Here is a 14932-nt window from a genome sequence, read left to right on the forward strand (position 1 = left end):
AATTTTTTAAATAAAGGTAAATTCTAGATACTCATTGGGAAGTTGGCTACTTTAGCACTCTTTCCTTTTATTTATTTATTTATTTTTTTGCGGTATGTGGGCCTCTCACTGTTGTGGCCTCTCCCGTTGCGGAGCACAGGCTCCGGACGCGCAGGCTCAGCGGCCATGGCTCACGGGCCCAGCTGCTCCATGGCATGTGGGATCTTCCCAGACCGGGGCACGAACTCGTGTCCCCTGCATCGGCAGGAGGACTCTCAACCACTGCACCACCAGGGAAGCCCTCCTTTTGTTTTTAGTAACAACAAACATGTATTCTTCCTGGTTTTTCTGTGTTTGTGCAAAAGTGTTGTCTCACTGAAACTTCCTTTTCCAAGTTATAGTATTGTACAAATCTATTCTTTTAAAATGCCAGATATTATTAATTTTTAGATCTTTTTGCCAGTATAACTGGAGAAGAGTATCTCACTGGGGTTTTAGTTAGCACTTTAAAAATGATTATCAGTGTTGAGCAATTTTCATATTTTTGTGAATTACTGTTACATAGTTTCCATTTAAAAAAACCCTAAAAATAACTGATTTATATTAATTCCTCAAATATTATGAAACTTGTCTGTTATACTGCAAGTATTTTCTTCTGGTATCTGTATAGCTTATAAAGGACTTTCCGGTACAATATTAGGTAACTAGTCGTCTATACTTTCCCCCCAGTATTTGGTTATGTAGAAGTCTTTCTTGTAGTATTTAAGATAGTTATTTTAGGGCTTCCCTGGTGGCGCAGTGGTTGAGAGTCCGCCTGCCAATGCAGGGGACACAGGTTCGTGCCCCGGTCCAGGAAGATCCCACATGCCGCGGAGCAGCTAGGCCCGTGAGCCATGGCCGCTGAGCCTGCGCGTCTGGAGCCTGTGCTCCGCAAAGGGAGAGGCCACTACAGTGAGAGGCCCGCATACTGCAAAAAAAAAAAAAAAAAAAAAAAAAAGATAGTTATTTGAAAAAAAAGATAGTTACAGAATAATATAAATCCACTAATATCTTTCTGTTTGATCTCGACATGCATTTTTAAAGGTTTTTTTTCTGTTGCCTTATTTCACATTATAATTTCCAAAGAAAACACCCTTTTAAACTAAAAAATGCCTAACTCTATGAACAGCAGTATTACAGGACCATTATATTTCTTATATATATAAATCTGTCAGAATTTCTGGCATATACTTTGTACCATACTTTAATATCTTTCAAGAATAATCATAAATCTTATCATTTGTTGTACCTTTCAGTCTTTTCTTATAGTTTTAAGTTATCTCATAGCAAATAAATAGAATTTATAAAGATAAAAAGGAAAATTTCTTTTGCAGCCCAAATTTCTAGAGAGTACTTGGGGAAAGGGAGTTAAGTCCTTTGAGAATCTTCCCAAGAAGACCAAGATTAGACTGGTTAAAAGCCAGTCTGAATTAAATGGATCTCTGATGGAAGTGTGAAGTACAGGATTTGTTTCTCATTCTCAATTCACATTGCTCATTGTAACCAGAGGATTGGCAAACTCCAAGTCTACTGCAGCGGAAAGGCCCTACAAACTCAGGCTGGCTTGGAAGTCCACTCGCTTGGGTGACCACAGCACATGTCTGTCACTCTCCTAAGGAAATTTTTAGAGGTGTCAGGAGAGGTAACATAGGGCAGCTATCTGAGAACAGATTCCACAAATTGTGCCCCAAAGACCACATGTGGAGTCTGAGCAAAGAAAACCTAGATTAGGCCTGTCCTCTGAGGTGCTCATTCCCTGAATGTAATTTAAAAAATTAAGATTACTAAATTTTTCTTGAGTATGTAAAAAACAATTCTGATTGGAATTCCCTGGAGGTCTAGTGGTTAGGACCCCGCACTTCCACTGCAGGGGGCACAGGCACAGGTTCGATCCCTGGTCGGGGAAGGATCCCATAAACAGTGTGGTGTGGCCCCCCAAAAAAAAGTTTTGAAAGAAACCTCTAAAAATTAAAACATATACAAGGTGGCAATAAATAGGTTGAGAATCCTTCTGGAAATTAATGTATAATTAAATACCGTTCTTGAATCCATCATCTTCTTAGTTTTCCTTAAAGTTACATATGAGGCTATTGTCGAAGATTCGGGTGTTGGTGATTTTGTTCTTGGAGGGACTACTCCAACAGGAAAGTGGGAACCTAAAAATAAAAACAGCATTAAGTTCTACAAAACATCTTCACATGACATGGCTTTATTTGGACATATTCAATTTCTGAGGCTTTTAAATAGTGTACGATTTTTGCTTTTCAGAAACTATCCTGGTATTTAGATGGGTCTGATTTTTGTTCTTACCACATGAAATTTGTATATTTCCTACCATGAAGTCGAAGTGACTTGGAGAATGAATATGTGCCCCTACATGTTGATGAGGAAGAAAAATATTATTTTTGAAGAGGCATAGCATACTGTAGGAGATGGGGAATTAAAAAATGTCTGGATAACAATAAAGCATTTATAAAATCAGGAGGTAACTAATGGAGCTCCGCTAACTTAAGCCAACAACGACTTTCTCTGAGGTTTTTAAAATCAGAAGGCAAATAAATGTATCGTTTAGGAAGAGACAGGGAAATGTAATAACCTTTTGTTACTTGTTTTACCTAATAAGCCAGCAATGATACTAACCAGACAAATTTAGGATTAGCTTTAGAAATAAAGTTCTACTGATGATAACAGATGACATTAAAAAAATTATAAAATTTAATGATACGCAGTGGATCATATATCTTCACAACAGCCCTGTAAAAAAAGAAGGTAAATGAAGTGCAGAATCTGGGTTAACTGACTTCCTCAAGTACATATAGCTTAGCAGCAGCATGGCTAGAGCTTCTGCTTTGGCCCGTTTTCCCTTGTTGCTCTGCTTCTTCATGAAGTATTTACAATATTTCACAGGTTAAAAGTACCTTAATCTAATCCTCTCACAGAGATGAGGAAAGTTATGGCCAGAAGGGTTAAGTGATTTACCTAAATGTCCTTAATTCCCATTTGGTCTCTTTCAATCACACTGCACCACCTCAATAAAGAATCCACTAACAATGTTAACAATAGTTGACTATAGGTAATTGAAGTTACTTTTACTTTTGCATTTTTGAAAAATTTCTAAAATGAACACACACTACTTTTATAATTAGAAAACAAACAATACACACACACAAAATCATTAACACAACAATAAAAGCTAATGATCAGTTCACATAAAATGTATTCATCTGTACCACAGTCATCTTGTGTAAGCAGAATATATACACTATTGTCCACTGAGGACACAAGTAAAATAAGAAATTATTCAAATCTCAATAGTTTGCTGAAAAAAAAATCATTCTCTTTGGGCTCATTAAAGTTACATTAACTAAGTAGAAAAATGAAATCTTATTTTCCCCCCAAAGACAAATGGTGGTCAATCATTCAGGGCCCCTTTAGGTTATGAACCAAACAATCTGCAGCTTAATGAAGTTTTAATATGGTTTATGAACTCTGTGTTTATTACAGTTGTATATTTGAGAATGTGAAGAGCTGGACTGATGTATTACAAGTAATTTTTACAGTTCAAATAAAGAAAAGCCTTCTACTATGCTAGTCAGTGGTCCATTTTTAAAAGCCCGACTTTAAGTCATGTGGTACAAAATAAATTACACTGTAATCGATCTGTACACTTCAGACAATTTATTAGATGAGAGCTTATGATTATATACTAAAAAAAAAAAAAAAAACCCAAAATTTAAAAGAGGAAAAACTTCCAGGAAGAATTCAAGCCATATTAGAGAACACATTTCAGATGATATCATTGTTATGACTAAATACATCTATCAGTTTTTTGCTGAGAAGTATTACAACCTGTTTAGCCGTACTCTTGTTGACAGACATACGACTGCTTCCAGTTTTTGTCTATTATGAATTAAAGCTGCTATAACAACCCTTGTATAAGTCTTTTGAGGGATTATGTTTTCATTTTTCTTAGGTAAATATATAGAATTACCGGCTATGATGACTGCATGTTTAACTTTATGAGAAACTGCCAAACTATTGTTCCATCCTATACCACCTCAGAAATGTGTGTGAATTCCAATTGTTCCACATCCTAACCAACACTAGGTAGTCAGTCTTTCAAGTTTAGCCATTCTAGAAGGTGTGAAATGTGATTTTTATTTGCATTAAAACTGCATTTCTTTTGTGATTAATAAGTTGTAAGCTTTTCCATGTGCTTATTGGCCATTTGTATACCTGGTCTGTTAACTCTCCAAGGCTTTTTTTGCCTACTTTTTTTTTTGTTTGTTTGTTTTGTTTTGTTTTTGCGGTATGCGGGCCTCTCACTGTTGTGGCCTCTGCCATTGCGGAGCACAGGCTCCGGACGCGCAGGCTCAGCGGCCATGGCTCACGGGCCCAGCCGCTCCGCGGCATGTGGGATCTTCCCGGACCAGGGCACGAATCCATGTCCCCTGCATCGGCAGGCAGACTCTCAACCACTGCGCCACCAGGGAAGCCCTTGCCTACTTTTTTATTGGGTTGTTTATCTTTATTACTGATTTGCAAGAGTTATTTATATATTCTGGATACAAGGATTTTGTAAGGTATATGTACTGATAATATTTTCTTCCATTCTGATGGGCAAAAGTTTTAAATTTTGATGAAATTGAGTTAATCAGTTTTCACTGAGAGTATAACCCTCAGAGGGCCCCAGCTTTATTTGAGGGGGTCTCCTAGCAGACTCCTAATTTGTTCATGCTCTGAGCTTTGTCCTGTCACAAGGTGAAAGCTGGCTTTCACGCTCCACTTTACTTCCTGGATGCCTCTTGCTATGGACTGAATTGGTCCTCCTAAAATTCCTGTTGAAGCCCTAATTCTTGATGTGACTATATTTGGAGATGGGGATTAAAAGGAGGTCATTAAGCTTAAATGAGGTCATAAGGGTGGGGCCCTGGCCCCCACAGATTAGTGTCCTTATAAAATGAGATACCAGAGAATTTACAGGCACTCATAGGAAAGGCCATGTGAGCGAGGCAGCATCTACAAGCCAGGAAAAGAGTCCTCACCCGAAACCAAACCCTCTCAGAACTTGGTCTGGGACTTCTAGCCTCCAGAACTGTGAGAATAAACTTCTGTTGTTTAAACCACTCAGTCTATGGTATTTTTTTATGGTGGCCTGAGCAGACTAATGCACTACCCTTCATATAATTTTTGGCCTGAACATCCCTCTCTTTACTTTTCTGCAACTTGTTGAAGCGTCTCAAAAATATTTAAAATGATATGAACCAGCATTTATAATCTGTGGAGGACTGGCCAGGTATCTAGTTACCTATTTGCCAAAAACATTTACTTTTGTTTGCAGTCTGATATTTCCTGCGTATTTATAATTATATGCACGAATATGGTAAGGACGAAGACTATGACTGTTTCACTTACATCTGTGTATGAAAAGATAAAGTTAACAAAGACTTTCAATGAGAAAAATATATGATTTGGATGAGAATGAGAAAGGCATATAAATATTAAGTTTTCAAGATGGCAGTATTTTTCTAATTAAAAAAAAACCCCAAAACAACAACAACACAAAACCCAGCATCAGAAAACCTAGAAGGATATTCCAATTATGGAAAAAGCTATGTGAATATTACCACTCACTATTTTTCAAGCTTTACTTTATGACCCTTTAGCAGATTATTAAAAAAAAATTGACTAGTGGGTTATGATCAGAAATTACTTTTCTGAAAAATCCCACATTTTGCCATATTTGTCTCAGCAGAGAGAGATGACATGTTGATATGTGGTTTATGGGTCATGTTATCTTCCCAATATCTGAAACTTCTAAATTCAGAAACACATCAGATTCCAAAGGTTTCAGATGAGGGACTGTGGACGTGTATATGTACTGTGTCAACATATAAACTAAATTTATTTCTAAGGTGTCTGAAAAACACAGGAGATAAAACATATCTCAAATGCTGACCTTTAACAGAAGTTTCCATTTCTGAAACAGATTCTGATTTTTCTTCTCCATTAGACTCATCAACTTCTGCCACTGTTGTTAACTCTGGTTCACTCTTGTAGAGTCTATAATCTGGACCCTTGAAAGGAAGATATGTAATCACACACAAACACACACACAAAGGCAAAAGTCTCTTTTAAAATGTTTATCTCTAAAAACTCACACTCTAACAATTAAAAGCCTCAGTCAGCTATCTTGGGTATAACACAATTAATATATGTTACAATTAGGGTAGAAAAAAAGACTTTATAAAAGATTTTTAACCAGCATATCTTTTGATTTTAAAATTAAGAATATTCCTCTTAGGGACAAAGTCATCAGAACATTTTTATCATAGTAAAACTAAAGTCTAAAAATAATTATATCATATTAACTCAATTAGCCCTATTCCTTTTCTCCTTGTTCTCTTCTCCTTGCTTATTACATTTTACATTTATTTGTTTAATCCCCAAACTCCTTTTTTCCAGTTTCCATGGGTAATGTCTTTCCTTGGCAATGTCCACATCCTCTAACAGTTTTCCTAGACTGAACTGCCCACATCCCAACCTTTTGATCATTCCTGGTAAGAATCTTCTTTTCCTTGTGTCTTTCTGATCTAAAGATATCATTTTGCTTCTAATATCCTGAAATGGTATATTTAAAATATGGCTCCTTAAACACAGGCACATAAAGTAACCACTTTATGAAAATATTCATGAAAAGCAGAAACTATGAAATTTTATTAAAATTGTGAAAATATTACAAAATAAGAATGGTAAAACTAAAACAGGAAAAACAAATGATAATGTTATATATGAACAAAAAAGTGCTGGCTAAAAGTGGTGTTATAATAAAAAAAAGTTTGAGTCTAAAATAAATTAAGTTTGAAAAATGAGGGCATGTACGATTGATTATTCTGTGGCTATTGCAGCCACTTACACAGTGAGATCCATTTCTTGGATATCCTTGAACTTGGTGAATCTTCTTTTCTTCGGGCAGATGGACTGGGCCCCTGCTATAACAGAGCAAGGAGCTGCTATCACTGGGCAGAGGGGGGATTATGGGAGGCTGGTCTGTAAAGTCATAGGACCGAGGAAGTGGAGGACGAGGTGGGACTACTTCCTCTTCCTAAAGATTGTAGAATAGTCACCTTATTTAGATAAGCATATTGAATTAAGTATATCGAAATTCTTTGCAATGGTAAGTTAACTTACATTCACTTTAAGATAATTAAAGAGACACTGCCAAGCCAAGAGTCTCATATTAAAAAGTAAAACAAAAAAATGTTTATGATAGCCAATAACTGGGTTTTAAATTTGACTGCATTTAATTTTTTCTGTAACACACAGGTTAGCTTTACTCTAAAGCTCAACATCAAAACAAATGTATGAAACTACTGTATTTCATTTTAAAAATAAAAGGAAAGAATTCATTTAAAAAAATCTCACTCTGTATTGTTTTGCTAATTTTTAAGAGAAAAGAAAGAACATTTCTTTTTGATTGGCTTTTATACAAAATTCAAGACCACAGATGCTTTCAACTAGGTTGACAGTATCTCTTTGTAGTTGTCATTTCTTTATGGTATGCATGATACACAGCCAACTTATCATACCAAACAATGATAAATAAATACTCAAAGTACTTAGATTAGAAAAAGTATGACAATGTTAAAGTTCTAACATAGATGAGAAGTAGTGATTCAATTTTTTTTTCCACTAAGAAAAGGGAAGAAGATCACATTTGTTAGAAGAATCAAATTACTGAACCAGCAAAATTTCAAGATCAAAACAGTAACTCAAACATATTTAGAAAACATTTTTGTTATGAGTAGAGAAAATTCTAATTCATGTTTTAATTATAAATTAATTTATAGTTAGAGAAACAATCCAAACTTACCTCATTTTTGTACTTAACTGTTGAGAAAGGCTTTGATCCTATCATGCCTATTAAAAAAATTGTAAAATATAACTACTTACACTAAACATATCTTCCTAAATCTACAGAAAAAAGGAACAATTTCATTTATTTTAAACAAAGTCTTTAGTTTCTAACCCCTCATTTGTTTTCTGAATTTAAAACCCATTACATTGCTATACAGTAGAAATTAACACATTGTAAATCAACCACACTTCAATAAAATATATTTTAAAAACCCCAATACATTAAAAAATACAAACTGAAATATCTAATATAAACAAGAGTATGGGGAAATGGGTTTTCTCAAATACTACTGGTTTAAGTATGATTTGATATAATCTTTTAGGAGAGCAATTTGGCTGTGCATATCAAAATGAAAAATGTGCACTTATTTCTCATTTCCTAGAACCCATTAGTACTAGCAGGTGTGTTTATTATGTACACAGTAATGTTCGTTACATCATGGCTTATGAAAGAAAAACAAAAAACCCCACCTACCCACCCAACAACCTGGAAGCAACCTACATTGTTCATCAACACCGAAATGGATAAATTATAGTTCATCTATACAATGATTCTTACACAGCTGTTATTGTATTGTATTGTTAAGGAGAAAAAAAACATATTGATGAAAAACAACATTTTCTGTTGTGGGGAAAAAACTCCCCAAACCAAAACACTGTGTGCATTTATAATTATAGACACAAAACAATGATTCATTTTTGTGTGAGTGTGGTTGGTCAAACTTTTGCTTTCTATATTATATATAAACTTGGGTACTGATTCAATATTACAAAGTGCCTGTTTTCTAATGTCAAAAATCCATTAAAATAACAAGAGAAATCCAATTCTATGTGTTATTCCATTTAGATATATTATTATGGTCAATAAGTGCAGAATAAAAGATGAAGCTAATGTACCTGTTTCTGCAGTGCCTCTCTGCTGTTTGTGTTTACTCAGTCCTTCCATGACATCCTGAATTCTCCAGAGTTCTTTCTGAAGTTGTGCACGCTGAATTCCTGCTGATTCAGTCTATCAGTAAAAATGGACAGACCACATACAGGGGGAAAAAAATCATTAAATACAGTTATAAATTCCACTAATTATATACTTAAAAAATGAGAATTGCAGTGGATTAAGTTTTAAGAATATTTAATATGATCTGTGTGACCTTCTCAATTTTACAATGTCAATGGCAAAGATAAAAGAAAAAAAGCAGAGAAACAGAAAAATTAAATATTTCAGACCTACACACACTATTTCACATCTTTTCAATACGCACTGTGTTGAGTTACTTACAATCCCAGGAAGGAATACTGATTAGATGGGACTAAAAATGTGGAACCCTCCCCCAAACCAAAACCAACAAAACAAAACAAAAACACAACAGATCAGAAACTCACAAATCCCAAATTAAACAAAACATTTTTAGGGGAAAAAAAGGAAAGTATTTTAGCCTCTTAAGTTCTAGAACATAGAGACATGCCAAAAAACAAAAAAAAGAAAGGGCAATTTGAAGAGTTTTTACTGATAGAGTTAAATATATTTGCAGGACAAATTTTCAGTTTTTGAAATTGATTATTGCCATTTTTACTCTATCCTAAAGTTATTTCTTTACTACCCTAGTTCATGTCCCTTAGGCTAAATACTCTAACTGAAGCCAAAATAAGATCATCTTAGTAAGATTCTAGTAAAACTCTAATGACTCTTATTGATAAATACAAAAATGATAAATATCATTTTTAGAATATAACTATAAAAGAAATAGGTAAATAAGTACGATAACTGTAACAGTTATGTCAGCCCTGAGATGTGAATACTGATAAAGACTTATAGGGAGGGAATATAAACTATAAAAATCAGATAATTGCACATATAGAATATGTATTACTTTTGCACTAATTTAAAAAATATACATATTTTTGTCTATCTGAAAGGTGTACAATGAAAATCTCATTTTTGTTTTATTTTGCGATTTCTCTGGTTACTAGTTACACTGATCAACTTTTCAAACACTTGTTAGCAATGTGAGTTAAATTTTCCATTAATTAAAACTACTCATGTTCTTTGTCTATTTTTCTAATGCATTGTTTCTCCAAATTAAAAAGTTCTTTGCAAATCTAGACAGTGACTTGTTGAATTTTTAGAGGTCAAAGATACTTCTTCCTAGTATGTCATTTTTCAAGTTTTTTATATTGTCTTCATTGTTTACTTATGTATTTAACAAACACTTATATATATAGTCTGTTTTATTTGCCTGGTTCTATTCTAAGTGCTTCAAAAAAAATCAACACATTTAACCATGATAATAACCCAACAGGGGTAGGTATCATTATTATTTTCATCTTACAGCTGTAGAAACTGAGGTACAAAGCTGTTATGTAACTGGCCTAAGGTTACATGAGCAATGCTACTTCTCATAAGGTGTGTTTCCTAGTTCTTTATTTTTTCAAAAAATGTCTAACTACTGTGGTCTTTATTATACCCTAAAAATATAGAATCATTTTGTTAATTTTTTCTGGAAATTTGGTTGGAATGGAATTGTGCTTATGGGAAGAATTTCCATCATGATAACGTTAAATCAGGCCATCGGTGAACATAGTATAGCAATTATACCTCTCCATTTATTCAGGTCTTCTCTTATGTCCTATAATATAGTTATTAAATTTTCATGATGAGCTTTTTTTTGTTAGGTTAAATCAGGATTGGCAAACTGCTTTGGCCCATGGCTTCTTTTTTATGGCCTGTGAGCTAAAAATAAATTTTATAATCTTAAGGGGTTATTAAAAACCCCCAAACACCAAAGATTTTGTGACAGAGCGTATACACCTGTAACATCTAAAATATTTAATATCTAGCCTTTCACAGAAAAAGTTTGTTGATCCCTTGGTTGAGGTTTAGATGTTTACCAATTTTTTCTATCGTATTTAGTAACTTCAGTGTTCAGTACAGAAGTCACAACCACACATGGCTACTTAAATTCAGATAAGTAAAAATTCAGTTCCTCAGTCACACTAGCAACATTGCAAGTGCCCAACAGCTACACGTGGTTGGTGGTTACTATTTTGGACAGCACGCATAGAAGACAGTTGACATTCTATGAGTCAACCTTACTCTTTATTTGTTGTATTGATTTGTTGAGTCTACTGGGCTTCCAATGCAGATGACCAAATTTACATAGGGTCACAAGCATAAAGTGACTTTTATTATTTTCTTAAATATGTATTATTTCCATTCCTCAGGGCAACACTTTAAGACAGGTATTGTTATTTCAACTTTATAGATAAGAAAACAAACACCTGGAACTTCATTCCGTATCTGCCTATTCACAAAACTGGATTCTTTATGCCAAATGGTGCTGCATCTTCCTCTATTCTAATAAAATAGCAGTCAAGACAATAGGCTAAATAATGGTTTGATAAATGAGAGGGATTTAATATAGAATGGATAAGATAATTTGACACTTCAGTGCTAAGTGACATAGTCAGCTAGGAGCACAGAACACTCTAGGGCTCACCATGTGCCCAATAGGATAAAGAACTTTTAAACAGTGAGGGATGAGCTACTTTGTGAGATCGTAAGATTCCTATCATTGAAAGTATTGAAACCCAGATGTTAGGTAGCCAATAATGCAAAAACTGTTAACGGTGTGCATGAAGCTAACAAGACGGGTTGTACAGTACCAGTCAAAGCCAGTTAAAACAATGTAAAAATATTGTAATTCTGTACCTGAATTTCACCAAGGCGATCTAGCTGCTCTTGCATCTGGTTCCTGGTGAGAGTTACATCGTATTCTAACTTATCATATTCTCTCCATGCTCGTTCCAGTTCCTGAAATCAGAGCTTTAATTACTTTAATGGAGAAAATGTGCTGGTGTGTTATTAATCCTGTAGTTTACAATGGACAACATAAAAAATTTTATAACTCATTTTCCTTTATTTTTTTCCTCTTTTTTGCTCAATTTAAGAAAAATTTACTGAGGAACTGAATTATTTATTATTGTGCTGCTGCTATACTCAAAATTACTAACCCCCCAAAAAAAACCCTAAACAACCAAAAAAACCCAAACAAACCCACCTCAACTATTTATTATTTATTCATTCATGACATCAAAATATTCAGTTGATTCTAATATCTAAAGAGTTTTATTTTGAGAAAATGTGTGTTGTTTTTTTTTTTTTAAGAAGATGTTCGGGGTAGGAGTTTATTAATTAATTTATTTTTGCTGTGTTGGGTCTTCGTTTCTGTGCGAGGGCTTTCTCTAGTTGTCGCAAGTGGCGGCCACTCTTCATCGCGGTGCATGGGCCTCTCACTATCGCGGCCTCTCTTGTTGCGGAGCACAGGCTCCAGACGCGCAGGCTCAGTAGTTGTGGCTCACGGGCCTAGTTGCTCCGTGGCATGTGGGATCCTCCCAGACCAGGGCTCGAACCCGTGTCCCCTGCATTAGCAGGCAGATTCTCAACCACTGCACCACCAGGGAAGCCCAAAATGTGTTATTTTATTCATAGTAATACATTAAATTTGTCTTGAAAGTGATTTTTTTAAATGCAGAAGAGGCATAAATAAAGCACTTTCTTATCTGACATGATTAAAATTTGTCTAGGAATAAAAACACTAAATAGGTTGTATTTTAGCATGCTGGATTTTCAATAACACCAGAAGCCTGACATGACTTCACTTAGAATAAATTTACAGTAATGTAATGAAGCTAATTCAGCTAACTAATCTAGTGAATTTTGTTCCTAGAGACTCAGTAGAGGTACTACCCACCTATACTTTTCTCCTTTGGGGAAAAAGAACTACCCCCAAACCCTCAAATCACAGAGAAAACTTTCATACTTGATCCTTATCCACCTGTCATCTATTTAATATAGAATAATTCTACAAGTGCTCAAAAGTACATTGTCATGTCATTCTGCTTCAGGGAAGCTATTCCACAGGAGTGTACGTACTCTTCAGACATTTCAGAGAGTGGTATGACGTCAAATTGATAAACTAAGGACAGGAACTATATTTGATCACTATTTTGTCACCAGTATCTAGCGTGGTGTTGGCACACATGACACAACCAACAAATGTTTACTGAATGCTGTTGTAAAATGAATTAGTAACTCTTGTCTAAGAACTTCCCTTGACCATAGATTTCTTGACTTGAACTGCTCTAAGCAAAGCTCCCCTGGGAAATGCTAGTTTAACAACAGCAATAGTTTTGGGATAAGAAAAGAGGGTACTGAATGTAGAAGAGAGGTACTGAAAATCATCTTAACAGGTAAAAAAAAAAATAAAGCAGCAATATTCAAGTTCCTAGAGGTTCTCTATTTTCTATATTCTGCAACTAGCTTACAACTGCTTAAAAACTTAGGCAATGAAAATTACCTTTAAAAATTAAAATGAGTGTTAAAATTTGGGCCATTTGGAATAACTGCTTTTTGAATTTAAGATGTCTCCTTATAAGGTTTTTAAAAAAATTAATTAATTTATGGCTGCGTTGGGTCTTCGTTGCTGCCGGCGGGCTTTCTCTACTTGCGTTGAGCAGGGGGCTACTCTTTGCTGTGGTGCGCGGGCTTCTTATTGCGGTGGCTTCTCTTGTTGAGGACCACGGGCTTTAAGCGCACAGGCTTCAGTAGTTGTGGCTTGCAGGCTCTAGAGCGCTGGCTCAGTAGTTGTGGCGCAGGGGCTTAGTTGCTCTGCAGCATGTGGGATCTTCCCGGACCAGGGCTCAAACCCACGTCCCCTGCATTGGCAGGTGGATTCTTAACCACTGCAACACCAGGGAAGTCCATAAGCGGGTTTTACAATGGATTACGTTTTTTTGTTTTTTGTTTCTTTTTTTTGCGTACGCGGGCCTCTCACTGCTGTGGCCTCTTCCGCCGCAGAGCATAGGCTCCAGACGCACAGGCCCAGCGGCCACGGCTCACGGGCCCAGCCGCTCCGCGGCATGCGGGATCCTCCCGGACCGGGGCACAAACCCGTGTCCCCTGCATCGGCAGGCGGACCCTCAACCACTGCGCCACCAGGGAAGCCCTGGATTACGTTTTTTAACAAAGTAGAGATAAACCACTGGAGATTTTTTTTATCATCTCTATATTATATAATTTAGGGAGTTATTATGCAGATTTCACAGTGAATTAAATTTTAAAAAGGCAAAGTGGTAAAGGACTAAAGATTTTAATTTCATTTATATTGTGTAAATATTACCCTCCTGACTTGGCTTCAGCAAACTGTTTTCACCTGAATCAATAAGGATATTGATCTCCTTCAAGAAAAATTGCCTGCAAAACGAAAGAAAAGAAAAAAAAAAAAAGGGAATTCCCTGGCAGTCTAGTGGTTAGGACTCCACGCTTTCACTGCTGAGGACGCAGGTTCAATCCCGGGATGGGGAACTAAGATCCTGCAAGCCATGCGGCGTGCCCAAGAAAGAAAAGAAAAATTGCTTCTAGCCATCTTCTAAATTGTAAGCACCACAAAAACTGCAAAATTAAATAGTGGGCCTTTGAAGGCTTCAGGGAGGGTAAAATGAGGATAACAGACCCAGTGGCAGCCCAGCAATGAAGTGAGATGGCATTGCCAGGCTGACACTGAGCTTCTTTTGTAGAAAAGTTCAAGGGGAGACCAAAGGTGCTGCAGACGCAACTAAATACAATAACATTTTAGGATGGTGGAAATTCTTGTCTTTCTTACAGAAACACAGGAAAAATAGAGATTGAGAGGTAGAGGTTACTCTACCAATATTCTAGGGGTGAAGAAACACAATATACTTCCAATTTTCCTAACCTGGAAAGTCCTGCCATTGTACTGTACCAGTTGGCCTGAGTCCCATTATCCTGATGGGTCTGTTTCTGCCTTTACCTCTGGGCTCCTCCAGCATGATTATGGGAGGGTGGTAACACAAGTCAACGGGGACAGGAAGAAAAGAGGCAGCACTGGCATAACATCCGTCCTCCTAACACCTGGCTGAGTATTTCATTAAAGAATTTAGTGGCTTATACAAGTACAACGTTAAAATCTTTAAATATGAG

At 35.9% G+C, this 14932-nt stretch overlaps 1 protein-coding gene across 4 annotated transcripts in view; it reads right to left on the bottom strand.

Moving 5' to 3' along the window:
- Window positions 1-14932, bottom strand: part of PLEKHA5 (pleckstrin homology domain containing A5) — a 242744-nt gene that overhangs the window by 10999 nt on the left and 216813 nt on the right. For 3 of the 4 annotated variants that reach the window (XM_060166765.1, XM_060166764.1, XM_060166763.1), the window contains 5 exons: window positions 11642-11743; window positions 8833-8944; window positions 7892-7938; window positions 5978-6095; window positions 2056-2174 (listed from right to left, as the gene is read on the bottom strand). In XM_060166765.1, coding sequence (XP_060022748.1) covers window positions 2056-2174; window positions 5978-6095; window positions 7892-7938; window positions 8833-8944; window positions 11642-11743 — 498 coding nt within the window. Of the gene's footprint in view, window positions 1-2055; window positions 2175-5977; window positions 6096-6934; window positions 7124-7891; window positions 7939-8832; window positions 8945-11641; window positions 11744-14932 lie in introns of all 4 variants that reach the window. The other variant, XM_060166778.1, reaches the window with a different exon arrangement.

This window comes from Lagenorhynchus albirostris, chromosome 11 (assembly GCF_949774975.1).
Source record: "Lagenorhynchus albirostris chromosome 11, mLagAlb1.1, whole genome shotgun sequence".
In the NCBI taxonomy this organism is placed as follows: Eukaryota; Metazoa; Chordata; class Mammalia; order Artiodactyla; family Delphinidae; genus Lagenorhynchus; species Lagenorhynchus albirostris.